The 21,968-nt window shown below is 49.2% G+C and overlaps 1 protein-coding gene across 1 annotated transcript; it reads left to right on the top strand.

Moving 5' to 3' along the window:
* Nucleotides 1–1,024: 1,024 nt before the first annotated feature.
* On the top strand, nt 1,025–3,869 carry LOC311243591 (tripartite motif-containing protein 16-like; the record flags this gene model as incomplete). The annotated part of the gene is made up of 1 exon (XM_084332878.1): nt 1,025–3,869. The coding sequence occupies one exon, from the start codon at nt 1,025–1,027 to the stop codon at nt 2,702–2,704; it is 1,680 nt and encodes a 559-aa protein (XP_084189004.1). The 3' UTR covers nt 2,705–3,869.
* Between the last annotated feature and the right edge of the window lie 18,099 nt (nt 3,870–21,968).

Raw genomic sequence — 21,968 nt, forward strand, 5'->3', positions numbered from 1 at the left:
GGTAGAATTGGGATGGGAGAAAATAGAAAAATGGGGAGAAAAAGTAGATAAAAAAAAAAGAATATGGCAACCAGTAATGTCATCGGGGTCACAGTACTTAACTTAAACATATTTAAATACAAGCGATATATATATACAATACAACAAGGCACAGTGAGTTACATTGCATGTTCCATGGAGGTGACAGTGGGTCATAGCAGCAGTTAAAAGTGTCTTTACTGATTCATAGTTCATAGTAGAAGGTGTGTGTGGAGGGGGGGGCTAGGCATTCAAGAGTCTGATGGCCTGTGGGTAGAAACTGTTTGTCAGTCTCGTGGTTCTGGCTTTCAGACTCCTATATGAATGAATGAATGAAAACTTTATTAACAGATTGCAGAATGGGTACAGTACAGTACGGCTCAATACATACAATTGTTAAGGGGATGCAGACCAGAGAAAGACTTTCGTCTTGTTTACATCAGGGTCCCCCATTTTCAATTCATCGTAACATATATCGCCTGCCTGATGGAGCCAGAAGTCGATGTAAAATGAATTAGGTATATTGTTAGTAAGTTAGCCATGTAATAAGCGGGATAATGTATAGCCTACTCGGTCATTGTCGCAAAATAATTGACCGACACGGAGTTTAAAATACCGAGGCGCCGACCTCGTAGCCATACATTATCCCTTACATAATGAGAGAGAGAGAGAGAGAGAGAGAGAGAGAGAGAGAGAGAGAGAGAGAGAGAGAGAGAGAGAGAGAGAGAGAGAGAGAGAGAGAGAGAGAGAGAGAGAGAGAGAGAGAGAGAGAGAGAGAGAGAGAGAGAGAGAGAGAGAGAGAGAGAGAGAGAGAGAGAGAGAGAGAGAGAGACAGAGACCTGAACTATGTAACAACATCTTCTATCTATGAATCACAGTAAATAGACACTGTCTCTTTAAAGCGACTCCTCCCCTGGACAGCTAGAACCAGGAAGCAGCTCCGACGCAACACACGGTCCACCAGAGTAAACAAAACTTAAGAGTGCCGTTGTCTTTGTAGAATAAAATGGCGCAGCAAGGAGTTGATCTGTACCGGGACCAGTTCTGCTGTTCTCTCTGTCTGGATGTACTGAAGGATCCGGTAACTATTCCCTGTGGACACAGCTACTGTATGGGCTGTATTAAAGACTGCTGGGATCACGATGATCAGACGGGGATCTACACATGTCCCCAGTGCAGGGACACTTTTACTCCGAGGCCTGTTCTGAAGAAAAACAATATGCTGGCTGAAGTGATAGAACACCTAATGAAGACAGGACTCCAAGCTGCTCCTCCTGATCACTGTTATGCTGGACCTGGAGATGTGGCCTGTGATTTCTGCACTGGGAGAAAGCGGAAAGCCCTCGAGTCCTGCCTGGTATGTCTGACCTCTTTCTGTGAAACTCACCTCCAGCCTCATCACACTGTAGCTCCGTTAAAGAAACACAAGCTGGTCAAAGCCTCCACACGGCTTCAGGAGAACACCTGCTCTCGTCATGACAGGATTCTGGATGTTTTCTGTCGTACTGATCAGCAGTGCATCTGTTATTTGTGTTCCATGGATGAACATAAAGGCCACGATACAGTCTCAGCTGCAGCGGAAAGGACGGAGAGACAGAAAGAGCTTGGCATGAGTCAGCAGAAAGTCCACCAGAGAGTCCGGGAGAGAGAGAAGCAACTCAAAGAGGCCCAACAGGCTGTTGATTCTCTCAATCGCTCTGCTGATAAAGCAGTGGAGGACGGTGAGAGAATGTTCACTGAGCTGATACGCTCCCTGGAGACGAGGCGCTCTGAGCTGAAGAAGGTCATCAGAGCCCAACAGAGGACCACTGTGACTCAGGCTGAAGAACTGCAGAAGAGACTGGAGCAGGAGATAGCGGACCTGAGGAGGAGAGCCACTGAGCTGGAGCAGCTCTCACACACAGAGGACCACATCCACTTTCTACAGAGTTACCCCTCCCTCTCCTGTCCCAGTGAGTCTACAGACTCACCCAGCATCAGTGTCCTTCCTCTCCTGTACTTTGCAGAAGTGACTGAGGTCGTGTCTGAGCTGAGAGACAAACTAGAGGACGTTCTAAAAGAGCAGTGGCCCAGAATCTCAACAACAGTGAATGCCGTTATTAATGTTTTACTGCCACCACCAGAGCCCAAGACCAGAGCTGACTTCCTACAATATTCCTCTCGGATCACACTGGACCCAAACACAACAAACACAGCTCTGTCTTTGTCTGAGGGGAACAGAAAAGCAACATGTATGCAGCTAAACCAATCATATCCTAATCACCCAGAGAGATTTATTGAATGTTCTCAGGTTCTGGGTAGAGAAGGTTTGACTGGACGCTGTTACTGGGAGGTGGAGTGGAGTGAAGTGGTTCATGTAGCAGCCTCCTACAAAGACATTAGTAGAACAGGCACCTGGGTGAACTGTGTATTTGGATTCAATTCCAAATCCTGGGCTTTAGAGTGCAGTTCAATTAAAACTAATTACTTCTTCAGACACAATAACAAGTACATTACAGTACCGGGCCCCTTGTCCTCCAGAATAGGAGTGTACCTGGATCACAGGGCAGGTACTCTGTCTTTCTACAGCGTCTCTGACACAATGACCCTCCTGCACAGAGTCAACACCACATTCACTCAGCCTCTCTATCCTGGACTTTGGTTATGTTACCAACCTGGGGAGGCTGAGTTCTGTGAGCTGAAGTAGAGATCAGTGACATTCACAGCTCCTCTACCCAGGGTTTGGGGTTTAAATTGATCTTGAAGATGCTGAGTTGTGAAAGATGAGGTCATTAGGAGTTACATTCACTCAGTTACTCTATCTTTGTTCTGAGGGACACAGTTTCTAGCCTACCGGGGTAAAGTTTGTCTGATTGGATATTCGCATATTCACATATTTGATTCCTATCTTTAATACCTCTGTTCCTTTGCATGTGGGGAAGTCAAAATCTTTATTTTCATACTCTTGGGTGGGTTGGAAAACAATATGCAACCATTTTATTTGCATTTGATCACCTTTGGTCATTTTAATCATTACTGTGGGATTTGGGTCTGTCCCTCCTCTCTCTCTTCCAGGGGGGGTTGGTAACAATGTGGGGGCCGGACCTCCATGGGGAGGTTGATTCAGCCTATAACCTTCTCCCTCACCTCTTATCTCTGGGCAGCCGGGACACTTCATACGGGACACTCTTCTATCGTCAAGGCCTTCGGTTGAACCCACAGCCAGGATGTGTGGGGCATGGGTCAGTCATAAATGCAACTATGTAAGGGATAATGTATAGCTACGAGGTCATTGTCGCAAAATAATTGACCGACACAGAGTTTAAAATACCGAGCCGCCTCGGCGAGGTGTTTTAAATGTCAGTGAAGGTCAATTATTTTGCGATGATGACAGAGTAGAGCTATACATTATCCCGCTTATTACATGGCTAACTTACTAACAATATACCTAATTCATATTACAAAATCGACAAGACGAGATCAAATGCAGACGCAGTTGTTCTGTGGCTCTGTCAGCCCAAATAAAGTGATTATTATTATTGCCGGCAGCCCGGCAGGTGTGTCTAATTGCACTGAAACAGTGTGTGTCAGTGGGGCTTGATTACTCCAGCTGCGCACAGCGGTCATTATTGTTCCACAGAGGTCCGTTATCGAGTAATATCGGACCTCTGACGAGCGCTATTGACCAATCACAAGCAAGCATTTCGGCGAATGTGAAAACGCCATGTAATAATTAGTTTTAGAACAGACCCACCCATCTGCGTTATCAAAAGAGCTCAAGGAGAGAGAGAGAGTTGTTCTTCTGGTGGCAGACTTCCAGGGAGACAGACCTAGATAGGAGCTGGCTTAGGAGGAATGAACATTCATTGAATATCGTGCATTTTGTCTTTTGTTCTTTTATTCTTACTAAATAAATGTGGACATCTAAACCCAGAAGGACCCGTGTGGATATTTGATAGATCCTACTGTCTATCTAGAAGCTCATACTGGTCTTGAGGGGGGGGGGAGCGAGCGAGCGAGCGAGTGTCCATGGTATTGTATTTATTATTTGTATATATATATGTGTGAATATGTGTGGATATTTGATATCTAGAAGCTCATACTGGCTGCATATCTTTTCTAGTGTCTATCTAGAAGCTCATTGGTTTGTAAATGTACTAGATTTTCTATTTTAGTTTTGAATGTATGTTTTGTAATCTGTATATTGGCCTGCGAATGATGTGTTATCGTTAATTAATTGTATTAATTGTGATACTGCACACGATAACACAATTTGTGTTTTGTGTTGTACATTATGCACTATACAGTATTATACAGTATGAAAACTAACTGTCAGTCATATAGGTGAGACTGTGCTGGAAAAAAAGGATACCAAACATACCATGGTAAAACATTTTAAAATGGGAATTATACAATTTAAATCAAAATGAGCCAAAACATTGAAAATATCCCAGGACCCATAAGGATCTTGAATACAAGGTGTAGTGGTTTAAGCCCTATAGTCAATACAATGACAAGAGATCTTTGGACGGGCCATTGTAAGTAAGTAAGTAACGTTTATTTGTATAGCATTTTCACAGAGAGAACTCACAAAGTGCTTTACATACAGCAGAAATAAAATATAAAAATAAAAAGCAAGAACCATTCAAGTGATAAGAAACAACAAAAACACAAGGCATCACAGGAAAAAAAACAATAGACATATTTTACACCTGGAGGAGAAGCTCAAACATTACCCAAAAGCCTGTTTAAACAGTCATTTGTTTGCTGATTAAAAAAAAATATCAACATACGCTGCAGCTCTTAGGCCACGAGGAAGGGCATTCCAGACACTTGGCAACTCTCACTGATTTACAGTATAAACTGGTGGGAGATTATCATGGACACAAGATGGCGCTATTCACCATACAATCATTAGACTCTAGCTTGCCTTCATTAGCAGGCACCTTTCCGATGTTTTCCCAGTACACCTGGTGCTGTGCTGGTAAAGACACCATGACATGATGCAGATATCGTTTTTACATTACAAAATTAGCTGGAATGCTGCCATCTGATTAGGTTAAAGGGGCACTTCACCAAAAAACAGTGGCAATTTATTTTACAAATAATCTCACACACATCCAAAAACTAAACAGTTTTGCAAATATTCATTTAGTTTGACAGCTATTGAGAGTAAATTAGTTTGAATATGGCAACCAGTAATGTCATCGGGGTCACTGAATTGCTTGCTATTTCATCTACATCATCGTGCTGTAATTAACACCCCAATGTCCCTGATGGCCTTATTTAAACTAATTTACTCTCAATAACTATCAAACTAAATGAATGTGTGCAAAACTGTTTCGAGTTTTTGGGATGTGCGTGAGATTATGTGCAAAATATATCGGCATTGTTTTTTGGTGAAGTGCCCCTTTAATATGTACAAAGTCATTCAAATGTGACCTTATAAGACAAATTCCCCTCCTCAGTTTTCAATGGACTAAGTTTTCGGAAATTGTAAATGCCATTGTCAAGTGCTCATATTGGTATTCAGCATCATGAGTTCAGTATTCATAAGTTGAAAGTATTGACACCTGTCCCTGTTAAAGGAAAACTCCAACATTTTGGGAAATTAGCTTATTTAACATCTTCCCTGGAGTTAGACAAGAAGATACATACCTTTTTTGTCTCTGTGCGTGCATTTAGCTTTGGGAACAGTCGCTCCGTTAGCGTAGCTTAGCTTCATCACTGGAAGTGGGGGAGATCCGGAGCTTCATCACTGGAAGTGGGGGAGATCCAGAGCCTGACGTTCCCTTACACTGTATACAGTCACGAAATACACTCCAAATACAACTCCAAAACGTTCATGTAAACATGTTGTGACCTGTGTATTCACCACATGGAGAAATAAAAAATAATTGAATTAGACAATTACGTTTTATAAGCAAATATACTCGGAACAATTTTTTGCCTAACCACTCCTCTGAGCACAGTCAGTGATTTAAACATGTCGTCGTGATTGTTGACATTCTCATTCATTCAAAGGATCCGAACCGATTGAAGTTTATGGATACCATGACTTAAAATCCTCTTACCTTGACGATTAAAAGCCTCCCCAATTTAGAAAACAGTAATCCAATGGCTGGTATTGATAATATACTACTAACTACTGGACGCTCTGAGCTAACCGGAGCTAACACAGAACAGGATGGTAAAGCATATATAATGACTTCCTTTCTGGGGTTTTCAAAATAAAAGTGCGACGTTTATAGCAGCGGAAAACGTTTATTTTGTACATTATCTAACGTTAACACGAACCTAAACTAACTTTAGGTTAGTTGTAACGTTAGTTTAGGTTCGATAATGTACAAAATAAACATTTTCCGCTGCTATAAACGTTGCACCTTTATTTTGAAAACCCCAGAAAGGAAGTCATTATATATGCTTTACCATGCTGTTCTGTGTTAGCTCCGGTTAGCTCAGAGCGTCCAGTAGTTAGTAGTATTATCAATACCAGCCATTGGATTACTGTTTTCTAAATTGGGGAGGCTTTTAATCGTCAAGGTAAGAGGATTTTAAGTCATGGTATCCATAAACTTCAATCGGTTCGGATCCTTTGAATGAATGAGAATGTCAACAATCACGACGACACGTTGAAATCACTGACTGCGCTCAGAGAGGAGTGGTTAGGCAAAAAATAGTTCAGAGTATATTTGCTTATAAAACGTAATTGTCTAATTCAATACACAGGTCACAACATGTTTACATGAACGTTTTGGAGTTGTATTTGGAGTGTATTTCGTGACTGTATACAGTGTAAGGGAACGTCAGGCTCCGGATCTCCCCCACTTCCAGTGATGAAGCTCCGGATCTCCCCCACTTCCAGTAATGAAGCTAAGCTACGCTAACGGAGCGGCTGTTCCCAAAGCTAAATGCACGCACAGAGACAAAAAAGGTATGTATCTTCTTGTCTAACTCCAGGGAAGATGTTAAATAAGCTAATTTCCCAAAATGTTGGAGTTTTCCTTTAAGCAAAAACAAGAAATTGCATCAGACAAAATAACGACAGGTTATGTATATAACCTAGTTATATGAGTACTGGCTAAGCGTCCCGCTCTTAATCCATTCCGAGATATACCTCATCTCATGTACCTATTGTACACTGTAACTGAGGGGTTACAAAACCCTGACTGTATTAAAGATTGTGATAGATTAAACCACTGCTAGGTATGTACTTTAATTACTGGCCAGACAGTACATCGAATATATGGTGGACACTCATAATAACACGGAATTGACAAAGAAATAGTATTTGAGGGTATTTATTATTATGCAATAATTGGTTACAGATATGAGAATTAGGGTCGCGCTTGTATGGCGAAGAATAGGCATAAAGTCAGTCAGTAGCATAAGTCACTGGGAATAGAATGATTCCTACTATGGGTACTAGGCTAACGCCGCCTGGCGTATAATAGCAATTATAGAGGGCAACGCTGGTACCGCCTGGAGACAATGGGTTCCTCCCAGAGTTGTAAGGTCTGGAGGAGAGAGGAATGTTCGGATACTCAGTCTGATCAATTGAAGAAGAAGGGGATTCACGTACAGAAGCCAGTCCTTGTAATCCAAAGCTCAGCATCAAAAGCAATAACTGTAATCCAATTGCACGATAGCAACGATGATAGCCAGCTAGCCTCGGTCCATGAGGCCAGCCCGAATGTAAATCCTCACGAGGTTAAATCCAAACGACAGTGGAGATTAACGATGCTCTTCTCCGGGTAATACGTTCCACAATCAATATAATCCAACCAATACTGGTTCTGCAATCGCCGCCGTCGGTTCTCCTGTGCACATGTCCAGTAGGTTTTCCGACTAGGCCTCCTCGTGTGCTGGTACCAATGTATTTAGTCCACGCGCACTGGCTAAGGTCCACTAGCTAAACGAACGAACCGCTGGGTAATGCTACACACGAACGAACTGTTGTTGGCACGATACACAATAAATTAACGACTATTTACTTCACATTAAACTAAGTCGAACTTGACGTTACTGCATTAAATCTGACACTTTACTATTCAATTCGCACATGGTTCTCTGTTAGACGCACTGCTGCTCACTTCACTGTTACCGAACTTGATGAACAGCTACTTAGACGAACACACTGCTGTTCGCACCTGCCGCAGCATATATACTTAAGTGGTTATCTAGTCCCGAACCTCAGTTCTCGTCTCGAATCAATACGCTGTCTCCGGGCATGTTACGACATGCCCGGGCTCGCCTTTGAACCTGACTTTGGGGGCTTGCGGTCTGGCGCCGAGGGCGTTATCCAATAAGGAAAGCGAATATTACTATGATTCGAACGCAGGCTTAAAGGGATATACCGTGTATATATAAATAATATACAATGTATACAAACAATAAATGTAGATTCTCAGCTTTAATCTGGCCCTTCACAACAGCCGCCTCCTAATTAGTCCGCACCTAATTAGTTAAGGGAGACAGATTAATAGTCCAGTCAACTGCTCAATATCTGTTGTGAGGAGTAGGGCAATCTACAAAGTCAGTGGGTCATGGTCGTCATCAGGGGAGTCAGGGATCTCCGGCAACTCTATCAGCCTCGCCACGGGTCGGGTGTAGGTCCGCCCTTGGACTATGACTTCTGCCGCTCTGACCTTCCCATCGGCACCAGTGATCACTTTGCTTACGCGGCCGGCCGGCCACATAGCTCGGGGTAGTGACTGGTCTATGATCATAACGACTGTGTCCACTTTCAGGTTGTCCCTGTCCTTCACCCACTTCTGACGGGCTTGGAGGGACGGTAGGTAGTGGAGGAGGAAACTGTTCCAAAACTGGTCAGCCAATACTTGACTGTATCTCCACATTCTTCGGCCGTTCGCTTCTTCAGGTCTGTACACCGCCTGTGGAAGGGCAGGGTCCAGCCGCCCCATCAAGAGAGAGTTTGGGGTGACTGGGTCGACGTCTGCTACATCACTTGAGACGTAACCGAGGGGCTTCGAGTTCAATACGCCCTCGATCTCCGTGAGGACTGTCGTGAGGACTTCTTCCGCCACGGTCTGGGCCCCAAGCACGGCGTACAGAGCTGTCTTTATAGAACGGACTTCTCTTTCCCAGGTTCCCCCGAAATGAGGGGCGTTCGGGGGGTTGAACTGGAATTCGATCTGAGAGGGGGCGAGGCGGGTCTTAAGTTCTGGGCCCATGGCCTGGAAACTCTCTCTCAGTTCTCTTTCTCCGCCTTTGAAGTTTGTCCCTTGATCAGACAACAATGCAGACGGTTTCCCTTTTCTTGCTATAAATCTCCGGAGGGACATGAGGAATGAATCCGTACTCATGGTCTGAAGGAGTTCTATATGCACTGCTCGGGTGGTCATACACTTGTATACAATGCCCCACCTCTTCTCTGTCCCTCTTCCTTTCTTGACGTAGAGCGGGCCGAAGCAGTCCACGCCCGTGGAGTGAAAGGGCTTCTCGCCGAGTCGGAGGCGGCAGGGAGGCAGGTCGGCCATCATAGGTATACTGGGCTGTGCTCGCTGTAGCAGAAGGAGTTCTGCCTCTGCGTCGTTCGATGCGTTAATGTCTGTGGTGGGGGGGACCTCAGGGTGGTGCCACAAGAATGTCTTTATCTGAGCACTCTCAAAGGTTAAGCAGTCGTCTATGTTAGGGTCCGTGGGGGCTGGGACGTGCGTCAGCCCGCAGAACATAGACTTCTTGATCTCTGCCTCCTCTTGACTAGCCTCCCGTGGTGTGGGGGTAGGCCACTCCTCCTCCGGGAGCTTGAGGAACTCAGGACCGTCACTGTAGATGTTGGGACGTGTGAGGTCGTCTAGAGACATCCCCCGTGTGATGACATCTGCTGGGTTTTGCTTGGTGTCAACGTACCTCCAGCACGCTGATCCTACCAAGTCTTGAATCTCGGTGACTCTGACTCCCACGAAGACTTTGTATCTACAAGAATCGGACTGGATCCATGTGAGTACAGTCATGGAGTCTGACCACAAGATTGTCTTTTGCACCGTTATGGTGAGTTCACGTTGTATCAGCGTGGCGAGTTGCTCGCCTACCAGAGCTGCGCAGAGCTCTAGACGCGGGATCGATTGTTGCTTGCGGGGGGCTATTCTTGAGCGAGCCAGGACGAAAGCTGTGTGTACTTCTCCTCCCTCCTCTCGGGCTCGCAAGTAAGCCACCGAACCGTAGGCTACTTCCGAGGCGTCACTGAAGACGTGCAGGTCCATCTGGCACGTCTCCAGCCGCACTGTGGGTGGGAAGTAGCTCCGGCGAATGTTCACATTTTGGAGCGAGCTGAGTTCCCTCTCCCACTCTCTCCAGGTGGAAGCTAGGTGGTCGGGTATGGGGTCGTCCCAGCCCTGCTCCTTGTCCCACAGTTCTCGCACGAGCATCTTCGCCCGAGTGGTGTAAGGTAGGATACACCCCAGCGGGTCGTATTGGCTTGCGAGTGTTCTGTATACGCTCCGTCGCGTGGTCGGTAATCGTCAAGGGCGGCGTAAGTGTCCAGGACCTTGTCCTCGTAGCTTAGGAGCACTCGGACCACCTTCAAGAGCACTCGGGAGCTCCCGCTCTTCGCAGGGTCTATATACATGACATTTACTCTCGAGCTGCTTTGTGGTACGGGTCTCCTCTTGTTGCTGTCGTGCAGGACCTCCAGGTGGGCGCCGTCGCACTTGCTGCATCTTTTCTTCAGGCGGCACTCAGCTGCCATATGGCTGCGTGCGCAGCGGAAGCAGCGGCGGTTCGCTTTGATCCACTGACTCACTTCGTCAGCAGTCAACTTCTTGAAGGTGTCACATTGAGACAGCCAATGTTCATTTTCACAGTACTGGCAGGCAATATTCCACTTTCCCTTCACGTGGGGGGTGTTGTGGTTCTTGTGCTGCGGCACTGACTCGGCCTGGTGCATAACTGTCACTGACCGGTGGTTGTCATTGAACCTCCGCGGTCCATCTCTAGGGCTAGAGCCACTCCACACAAATGTGTCCAATCGTAGACTGCTGACCTCCCTGGCGAGGAAATCAGCCAGATCTAGGAGGGATGGTTCTGGGCCGTTGGGGTCACGGTGGTCTTTCTGCCGCCGAAAACGCTCTTGACGGGCTGGAGGGAGCTTCTCCAGTATCCGCTCCACGTTAGAATTTGCATACAGTTCATATCTCCCCTTCTCCCTTTGGGACCCCAGCATCCCCACGAGGGATTGTACCTTGATAGAGAGGTCATCTAGTGCTCTGTTGTCTTTGGCTGGGGGGAGGCGGTCGATATCTCGTATTTCTTGGATCACGTAATCCCATATGCGCCCATAGCGCGCGTCGAGGGCCACCAGAGCATCTGAGTAGGGGGTTCTTGAGTTTGAATATGCCAGCGCTATGTTATGCGCTCTGGGCACCTTGAGATGCTTGAGGAGGATGGCATATTTATAAGACTCGTCGTGGACGTCGGACATTATAGTCTCTAAACACATGTGTAATTCTGTGTACTGTGCTCTGTCCTCGCGCGTAAAGTCTGGGAACGTCGGTGTTCCAAGGTAAGACGCCATGGATGGCTGGGACACCGATGAGCGTAGGGGGAGAGGCCTCCTGGGCGAGTCTCCCCGTACGGGTGGTCGTGGGTTAGTGCTGGGTGGGTACCAGAGGCCGGGCCCCCAGGTGCTGCTCCTCGGTGCTGACTGTACATCAAACTCACCCATGAGTTGGGTCGGGGGTTTGTAGCGCAGTGACTCGGGGCTGAGGTCGGGGCTGTACTGGGCCTCCTGGTCCAAAGTAGGTTCGTGCTGATGGGCTTGATGTCCCTCCTCTTCCTCCGCTAGGTCTTGGAGTCTTCTAGTTAGTCTCTCGGCGACGTAGGCCGGTTCTTCCCGTTGGCTGGGTCCCGTATAGACCGGTCGGGGAGGGGGCTCGGCGACGTAGGCAGGTTCTTCCTGTTGGCCGGGTCCCGTGTAGATTTGTCGGGTAGGGGAAGGTGCCCTAGACCCGTGTCGTGATGATCTCCGGGAGCTCCGTGTGGAGGGGGGGTCGCCCTCTGGATCAATTGTTCTATCATCTGCGCCTGCAGACGGTCTCGCTCCGCTTCGCGCTGTGCATTGGCGGCGTCGCGCTGTGCATCGGCGGCGTCGCGCTGGGCATCGCGTTGCGCGTTGGTGCGGTCTCGCTGAATGTTTTCTTCAGCCTGGAGGCGCCTCTCTTCCAGTCTGATGGTCATCGCCGCGTCAGCCTGGAGGCGACTCTCTTCCAGTCGGAGGCGTTCTCTTTCGTTCTGTTGTTGCGCTTGGAGGCGCTCTCGTTCCGCTGCAGAGTGTTCGCGCTCACTAAGTGCCTGTGCTTGGAGGCGCTCTCGTTCCGCTGCAGAGTGTTCGCGCTCACTAAGTGTCTGTGCTTGAAGACGGTCGCGCTCACCCTGGATACGGTCTCTTTCGGTTGAAGCTGTCAGCGTGGCGATTAAGGCTTGCGCCAGTCTCTGGTCAGCCTCGCTGGCGGATGACACTGATGGAGGTGATCGGGCGCTGACAGGGCTTGGTGGAGACCTGTTCTCTTGGCGCGCTCCGAGGTCCATCTCTTGAGCGCTGCTTCTTGATTTCTCCCGCGCCCGAGGTCTATCTCTTGAGCGCGGTACTCTTCTCTTGGTTGCGCGCCGAGGTCTGTCTCGGGTGCGCGCTCTTGGGTCTCTTGCGCTCCGGGGTCTATCCCGGTGGCGCTTTCTTTATCCTGAGGCGCTCCGGGGTCTATCCCGGTGGCGCTGTCTTGAGGTATAGTCACGTCATGTCCCGCTTGGTCCCCCCGTGAGCTAAGTCAGTTTCGTTTGAACCCACTGGGGTCTCTACTGGTGGGGCCGACAAGTCGATAGGATTGGGCATGCTAAAACGATCAGTTTTATCCGTACTTAACGTCTTTTTAGATAAGATAGGAGGTAAAACGAAAGCGTAGTCCTCCAGGTATGGAGGTGGCTGACGTTTGCGCTGCGGGCGCTCTAGTTTGGGGGAGCCGTTTGGAGAGTGTCCACCGCTGGCCATATCAATATTAATATGATATTTAAGATTACTGATACCCTCCGGCTCGAAGGACCAATTGTAACTGAGGGGTTACAAAACCCTGACTGTATTAAAGATTGTGATAGATTAAACCACTGCTAGGTATGTACTTTAATTACAGGCCAGACAGTACATCGAATATATGGTGGACACTCATAATAACACGGCATTGACAAAGAAATAGTATTTGAGGGTATTTATTATTATGCAATAATTGGTTACAGATATGAGAATTAGGGTCGCGCTTGTATGGCGAAGAATAGGCATAAAGTCAGTCAGTAGCATAAGTCACTGGGAATAGAATGATTCCTACTATGGGTACTAGGCTAACGCCGCCTGGCGTATAATAGCAATTATAGAGGGCAACGCTGGTACCGCCTGGAGACAATGGGTTCCTCCCAGAGTTGTAAGGTCTGGAGGAGAGAGGAATGTTCGGATACTCAGTCTGATCAATTGAAGAAGAAGGGGATTCACGTACAGAAGCCAGTCCTTGTAATCCAAAGCTCAGCATCAAAAGCAATAACTGTAATCCAATTGCACGATAGCAACGATGATAGCCAGCTAGCCTCGGTCCATGAGGCCAGCCCGAATGTAAATCCTCACGAGGTTAAATCCAAACGACAGTGGAGATTAACGATGCTCTTCTCCGGGTAATACGTTCCACAATCAATATAATCCAACCAATACTGGTTCTGCAATCGCCGCCGTCGGTTCTCCTGTGCACATGTCCAGTAGGTTCTCCGACTAGGCCTCCTTGTGTGCTGGTACCAATGTATTTAGTCCACGCGCACTGGCTAAGGTCCACTAGCTAAACGAACGAACCGCTGGGTAATGCTACACACGAACGAACTGTTGTTGGCACGATACACAATAAATTAACGACTATTTACTTCACATTAAACTAAGTCGAACTTGACGTTACTGCATTAAATCTGACACTTTACTATTCAATTCGCACATGGTTCTCAACGCTCTGTTAGACGCACTGCTGCTCACTTCACTGTTACCGAACTTGATGAACAGCTACTTAGACGAACACACTGCTGTTCGCACCTGCCGCAGCATATATACTTAAGTGGTTATCTAGTCCCGAACCTCAGTTCTCGTCTCGAATCAATACGCTGTCTCCGGGCATGTTACGACATGCCCGGGCTCGCCTTTGAACCTGACTTTGGGGGCTTGCGGTCTGGCGCCGAGGGCGTTATCCAATAAGGAAAGCGAATATTACTATGATTCGAACGCAGGCTTAAAGGGATATACCGTGTATATATAAATAATATACAATGTATACAAACAATAAATGTAGATTCTCAGCTTTAATCTGGCCCTTCACAACATACACCATCAACGAAAAAACAAATACGCCCATCACCTGCCGGGTCCCGCCCCTATGGAAGCGTAACCTATAAGACACTAGGCATGGTCACCAAACACTCTTCCTCGCCAAAAAACCCGTTTCCAGGAAAAGATTCCTCAAGGGAACTCAGGGCCGCTTAAGAGCGGGACGCTTAACCAGTACTCATATAACTAGGTTATATACATAACCTGTCGTTATATTATCGTACTTGGCCATCGTGTCCCGCTCTTAAGCCATTCCGAGATATGGGGTAGAGCGGACGCGAGGCCCGACAGATGTACCCCCTGAGGACCCGTAAGCCCACATCAAGGGGTTGGGGAGTCCCGTCACCCCATCCTTCCTATTGAAGGGGGGGGCGCAGTCAACTCCACTCGAGTGCGAGCAAGAGGGAACTAGAACCCCTTGAACACACAGCACAGGCGGAACCACGTGTGACCTAACACACTGTGGCCCATACCCACACACTCCTGCTACCCTACCAAAGGATGGGAAGCAGGAAAGGCCACAGACCCCAGAACCGCCTGGGAGACAGAACCCCCGGTCATGTCCATGAGGTAAAACCTTACAAAGGGGCCCGGGGAGGACCATGAAGCTGCAGCACAGATGTCCTCCACCGAGGCCCCACCCAGCACAGCGGCAGAGGCTGCCACCCCACGAGTGGAGTGCCCCCCGACGCCCCCACAGGGATCCAGCCCGGCCAACGTGTAGCAGAGGGCAATACCCTCACACAACCAATGGGACAGGCGCTGTTTCGATAGTGCCTTACCGGCACGAGAACCACCGTGACAGACAAAAAGCTGATCGGTAACCCAGAGGTCCTGAGTACGGCTGAGGTAAATTCCCAAAGCACGGACCGGACATGACAGGTGAAGGCCCGCATCTAACTCACTAGCGTGAGGAGGCGGATGAAACGCCTGAACCACAATATCCCTGGAGCGGAAGGAACTCCGGATATTTTTAGGCACGAAAGCAGGATTAGGCCGCAGAGTGGCACCGCAATCGGAACGAAAAGACAGGCACTCTGGATGTACCGAAAGAGCACAGAGCTCACCCACGCGTTTAGCGGAGGTGATAGCCAACAAGAACGCGGTCTTGAAAGACAGCCGTCCCAACGGCGCTTGCTCAAGCGGCTCAAGCGGGGCCAAGGACAACCGACCGAGGACCAATTGAAGATCCCAACTCGGAGCCAAAGAGCGTTGCACCGGCTTAACGCGTCGAGCGCCAAGCAGGAAACGCTTCACAAGAGGGTGGCTGAACAAGACATCCCCGTCAAACCCCTCATGATAGGAGGATATAGCTGCTGCATATACCCTCACCGTCGAAGCCGACAGTCTACCAAGAAGAGACTGGAGGTAACTAAGGACAGCATCCAGGGGGCAGGAGACTGGGTCCCGGCCCCCCGCCTTACACTACTCTTGGAACATACGCCACCTGCCTGCGTAAAGCGCGACAGTGGAGGGAGCATGCGCATTCCTGATGGTATCAACCACAGAAGGGTCCATCCTCTCCAGACTTACCCTCCCACCAGCCCAACACCGGGTACTGAAACAGCGACCCGTGTTGCTGAGAGAGGGCCATCGCCGACCAAGGAATAACCCAAGGCGGAGCGATCAGCAGCTTGATCAAGACCGGGAACCACACTGCTGTGCCCCGGTCCGGCGCGACCAGGATCACCGTCCTGCGCTCCCTCCGTATCCGCTCCAACAGCTGTATAGGTGGAAAGGCGTACAGAAGACCGGATGGCCATGGAAAGATCGAGAAGGCATCCACCCCCAAGGGGGGATGATCTGCTCGACTGACCGAGAACCACAAGGGGCACTTGTAAGAACGTCGGCTCGCAAACAGATCCACGAGGCCTCCCCGAAGCGATCCCAGACCTGCCTGACTATATCGGGGCGGAGTTCCCACTCATCGTAACGAGGACCGCCCGAGACATCATATCCGCGCCCACATTCTCCGCCCCCGGGATGTGGAGCGCACTCAGACTGCGCAGCCTGCGAGATGCCCATAGCCAAAGTTCGACCGCCACCCGGTGCAGGCGGATGGAACGAGTCCCACCCTGCCTGTTGATATACGCCGCTGCCGTCATACTGTCTGTCCTGACCAAAACGTGCTCGCCTACCACCAGATGGTCGAACCGTTTGAGGACCAGGAGGACCGCCTTCAATTCCAACACATTGATGTGCGGGGTAGACGGGCCAGCATGGACCTTCGTCCAGCTGCCCCCCACTGCGTGGGTCCGACACGTCCCTCCCCAACCAGTGAGAGAGGCATCGGTGAAGACCGTGACGTGTGAGCGCCTGCTGCCCATGGGGACCCCAATGGTGAGGATACCCAGCCTCCTCCAATGGGCGAGATCTCCCCATATCGACAAAGGAACCGTCAACCGTTTCCATTTGTCCCTCACCGGATCTATTCCCATAGAGAAAAACCACCTCTGTATCCTCCTCATGAAGAGGAGGCCAAGAGGAACCACCGTGTGAGCAGATGCCATCAGACCGAGCAGGCGCATCACTTGCAGCGCCGTGACCGTCCCTCCCAGACGGAAACCCCAGAGCGCGTGAAGGATAGACACCCTCCGCTGCTCCGAGAGGGTTACAATCATGGGCCTTGACCTCAGCGTCAAGCCCAAGTACTCCACCTGTTGACTGGGAAGAGGTGTACTCTTCTTCCAGTTCACAGCAAAACCCAGCCTGGTGAGGAACCACCACCAGCCTGGTATGAGACCTGGCAACCTCCTCCGAACGACTGAGGAGTAGAATGTCGTCGAGATAGAATAGACCCGTATTCCCAGACGACGTAGAGGCTCCAGCGCAGTCGCCACGCACCTGGTGAATGTGCGGGGAGCCAGATAATAGCCGAATGGCAACCTCTGGTACTCGTACGCTATGCCCTGAAACAGGAACCGCAGGAACTTCCTGTGAGGAGGGAAAATCGGGATGTGAAAATACGCATCCTTCAGGTCTATGGAGGTGAACCAGTCTCCCCTTCTGACAGCAAGCAGCAGGAGTTTGACGGTCAACATTCTGAATGGTCTCGCCACAATCAGACAATTGAACGTGGACAGATCCAGTATAGGTCTGACCCCTCCCGTTTCTTTGGGCACCAGAAAATAACGGGAGTAGACGCCTGACATTGCGTCCTCTCTCGGGACCACGACTACGGTTTGCTTCGCCAACAGATATTGGATCTCGTCGGCCAGGGCTGTCACTGCTTCTGACCCTGACAATAGGGTCGGCACCAAACCTGAGAACGGAGGGTGGGGTTGTGCGAACTGCAAAACAAGCCCCTCCCTCAACGTTCTCTCTATCCACCCCTCCAAACGGCATTATTGTCGCCATATGTGAAAATAATCCCACAGCGCACCCACCGTCAACTGACGCTGGGCCGCAAGGAACAGTAGATAGTTGGCCCGGTCCCTCCCGCTGTGCGACGCACCCAAGGGGGGACCCCGACAGAAAGGGCCGGTTTGATACGGGAGAAGCTGCCATCAAACTGGTTGACACACACCCCCCCCCTCTGAACACCCCTCTAGCGCATGCTGAGGAGTTGTTCTACAGCTCGACACGCAAGGCGTGAGGACCCCATGGGCTCCTACACGCCGTAGCCCTGCAGTGATATTGCTATCACCCAAATCACGCTCGCCTCTTCTTTGCAGACCACTGCCGCTCTCACGGGAGTGGGAGGCGTCAGCGTGACACCCCGCCTGGCGAAGGCGAGGCCGGGGTAACCCTTGCTGTGCTTTCAACAGAAGAGGCCTCGAGTCCCCCTGCTGACCACTGTAGCTAGTGGCAGCCGTAACACCAGGCTCACCCATCACACAACGTGTGGTGCAGGAGCCACGCGACAGCACAACATTCTCACGGACAGACCCAGGCTCAGCCATCAACTGGGTGTCAGCCCCTGTCCCCATGAGAAGTGCAAAGTGGGGCCGCATGCGCTTCAAAGAAGGTTCGTGGCCCGCAGCCAAAGGAAAACGATCAGAGCCCCGCTTCCGTGGGTAACGGAGAGAGGATTGAACGGGGAGCGGGCTGCTCGCGGCAGAATGACGACGGCTTGTTTTATCCAAGCCGAATACACCCAAAATGGCCGATCCCTCGGCCGCCAAGGCTGTTGGCCTTGTGGATCCCTGTTGACTCTCCGCCCAGGGCACCACTGGCGGGGGAAACATGGCCGCCTGTCGAGGGCCTCGCCACAGTCGTTAACGAGGCCATGCTCCAACCTCTGGCTGCACAGCGTGAGGCGGTGTGGGACCCAGATCAACAACCGCCTGCGCCTCCACAGAACGACCAAAAAGTCTTTCCGTGGAAAAAGGAGTTGTGAAGAGAGAAAACCTATCCTCTTCCCCAAGAGGAGAGTGCTCCAACCAAACATGCCTAACAACAAACGTTGATAGCATCCTAATCCTCCCCGCAGTTATAGCTTGCGACTGAGTCAAGATCTCTATAACACCACAAACATGCAACATGTTTACAATGTCGGCTGGACCCATAGCCCCACTACCCGACGCCAATGTGGATAGGAAAATAGCCAGCTGAGCCATAACACTGGCCGCCGCTACAAACCATCCTGCAGCAGTATACCACTCATCCGTCCATACTGCCACCCTCCGAGCCGATTCGCTCTCAAGCATCGGCCGGGTGGGACATCGTTCATCCCCGCCGGGGCACAGGAACAAAGCTACCTGGCTACGTAGCCACGGTACACCCGGCCTGCACCCTGTTGTTAGCCCTTTTACCCGTAAAAAAGGTAAATAAGACTCAGCGAAACCCCCCACATTAGCAACCGACTGACCTTCATCAATGAACCGGGCAAGAGGAGGGAAAAGCGGCAACGTCCCGTGGCGGGGAATATTAGAACAACGACCCATTTCAGCATCAACATTAGCATTAGCAGTAGCATTAGTAGCATTAGTGTAAGCAGCATGCTCCAGGACAGCCAGGAAATCGTCCACTGCAGTGGAACGTTCACCAAGCCACCCCGCCCCTGGCGCCGAAACACACTCCACAGCATTACTAACACCAACATCAATGCCTGATGACACAGGGCCTACCTGTGTACAAGCCGGCTCGCTGAAACATGCCCCGAAGATTCCAGGGGTAAGCAAACCTCCGGTAAACTTTCAACATTACGCAATTTCTCGAATCTTTTCATAACACTAGTTGCATAAGGCGTCTTGCGACCGTTATGATGGAAACGAAATAGAGGAAGGGTGTTTGGTGACCATGCCTAGTGTCTTATAGGTTACGCCTCCATAGGGGCGGGACCCGGCAGGTGATGGGCGTATTTGTTTTTTCGTTGATGGTGTACAATAGGTACATGAGATGAGGTATATCTCGGAATGGCTTAAGAGCGGGACGCGATGGCCAAGTACGATAATATAACTCGTTGGACGTTGGAGATTTTAACCGTTTTATTTTGATCATGAGAAATATAATCATTAATTACTAAGAAAGAAATATCTCGAGAAACACAGATTGAAACGTGAAAGCTCAGAGTAAAGCAGATACTGCAAAACAGAACATCCTGGGAGCAGTAGAAAACAAAACAGAACATCCTGGGAGCAGTAGAAAACAGAACAGAACATCCTGGGAGCAGTAGAAAACAGGACATCCTGGGAGCAGTAAAAAACAGAACATCCTGGGAGCAGTAGAAAACAAAACATCCTGGCGGTTAGGTGGCCGAGCGGAGATTGCGTTCGTCACCAGCCCCGGAGCTGTGAGCTCGATTCGCCTGTTCGAATCCAGCTCACAGCTCCGGGGTTGTCACCAGCTTGGCTGGCCGTCTGCACTGATACAATTGGCTGTATCAGAGGGTGGGAGAAGCTGGCGGGGTGGGTCCGGGTCGTTGTAAACAGCGACTCCTACAGTTCGGTCGGGGCGCCTGCTAAGCGCGGATTGGACGTGAGGGGGATAGTGTGGTCCTCCCACACGCTACGCCCTCTCAATGAGAATCCGCGCTGCCAGGTGAAAAGAAGCGGTGATTGGCTGGACGTGTGTCGGAGGAAGCACGTGGTAGCCTCCACTCTCCCAGATGATCTGACTGTGGGGGGTAAGTGCGCAGCGATCAGGAAGGGACTGGGAATTGGCATACGACTAACATTGGGATGGGAGAAAATCGGAGGAAAATGGAGGGGGAAAAAGACCAATAAAAAAAAAAAGAAAACAAAACATCCTGGGAGCAGTAGATTGATTGATTGATTGATTGATTGATTGATTGATTGATTGATTGAAAACTTTATTAACAGATTGCAGAATGGGTACAATACAGTACAGCTCAATACATACAATTGTTAAGGGGATGCAGACCAGAGAAAGACTTTCGTCTTGTTTACATCAGGTTCCCCATTTTCAATTCATCAGGATATGACATACATGACATACAGATAGACAGTACTGCTACATCTATACATTTATGACATACCAGATTTGCAAATACAGTACTGTTTGTGATACAAAAAGAGTCAAGAAAAGGGAGTATATACATTTGACGTAGAAACTGTACATTGGAGGAGGTTGGGTGGGGTTGTGTGGGGGGGGGGTTGGGTACATTGGGATATTGACAACCATACTGGGTAATTTACATTGGAGGTGGTTGGGGGGGGGGGGGGGGGAGAAACACTGTATAAACAAGCAAAACTGTACATTGGGGGGGGGGGGGACACTGTACAAACAAGCAAAATTGTACATTGGAATATTGACAAAACCATACTAGGTAAATTATTGTACATTGGAGGGGGTTGGGTTAGGACATTTACAGGGGCCAGTTTCGAATTGCAGTCTCCCGTAGGTGTCCCTTGAGAGTGGTTTTGAAAGTGGGTAGTGATTCACATTCCTTTACAGCTTTGGGTAGGGCGTTCCACATTGATGTGGCATAATTGCTAAACGTGTTTAGTCCCTTGTTTGAGCCAAATCTGGGTTTAACATGATTTGTGGAGCTCCCTCTGGTGTTGTGATCGTGGTATTCACTGACCTTTGGGAAGTATTTTGACATGTACATGGGTACCTTGGTCGTGTAGTGTATCTTGTAGACCAGGCCCATTGCAAGTTGCTGTACTCTGTCGTCTACTCTAAGCCATCCTAGGTTGTCAAAGTGGGCAGGGGTGAGGTGGGTTCTAGGAGTAAGGTCAAGCAGTAGTCTGACCAGTTTGTTTTGAGATGTTTGTAATTTTGTTTTTAGCGCCTTTGAGGTGCTTTGGTACCATGAGGTGCAAGCATAGTCGTAGTACCCTTGAATGAGTGCTCCTGCCAGAGTCTTCAGGGTATTCTTGTTTACCAGAGAGGAGATCCGGTACAAGAATCGAGTTCGTTGGTTGACTTTTTTTATTACATTGGATGCCATTTTGTCACAGGAGAGATTAGCCTCTAGGATGGAACCCAGGTAGAAAACAGAACATGCTGGGAGCAGTAGAAAACAACATCCTGGGAGCAGTAGTTAGGTGAATACATCCCTCTAGGCCAGGGGTTCTCAAACTTTTTCATACCACGACCCCATTTTATTTAGGATTTTTTTTCATGTAATCATGGGTTTTGTAGGTTTTCATTGCATTATCATTTCATAATGAGAGAGAGAGAGAGAGAGAGAGAGAGA

This window comes from Notolepis coatsorum (assembly GCF_963971535.1).
Source record: "Notolepis coatsorum genome assembly, chromosome: 17".
NCBI classification, from domain to species: Eukaryota; Metazoa; Chordata; class Actinopteri; order Aulopiformes; family Paralepididae; genus Notolepis; species Notolepis coatsorum.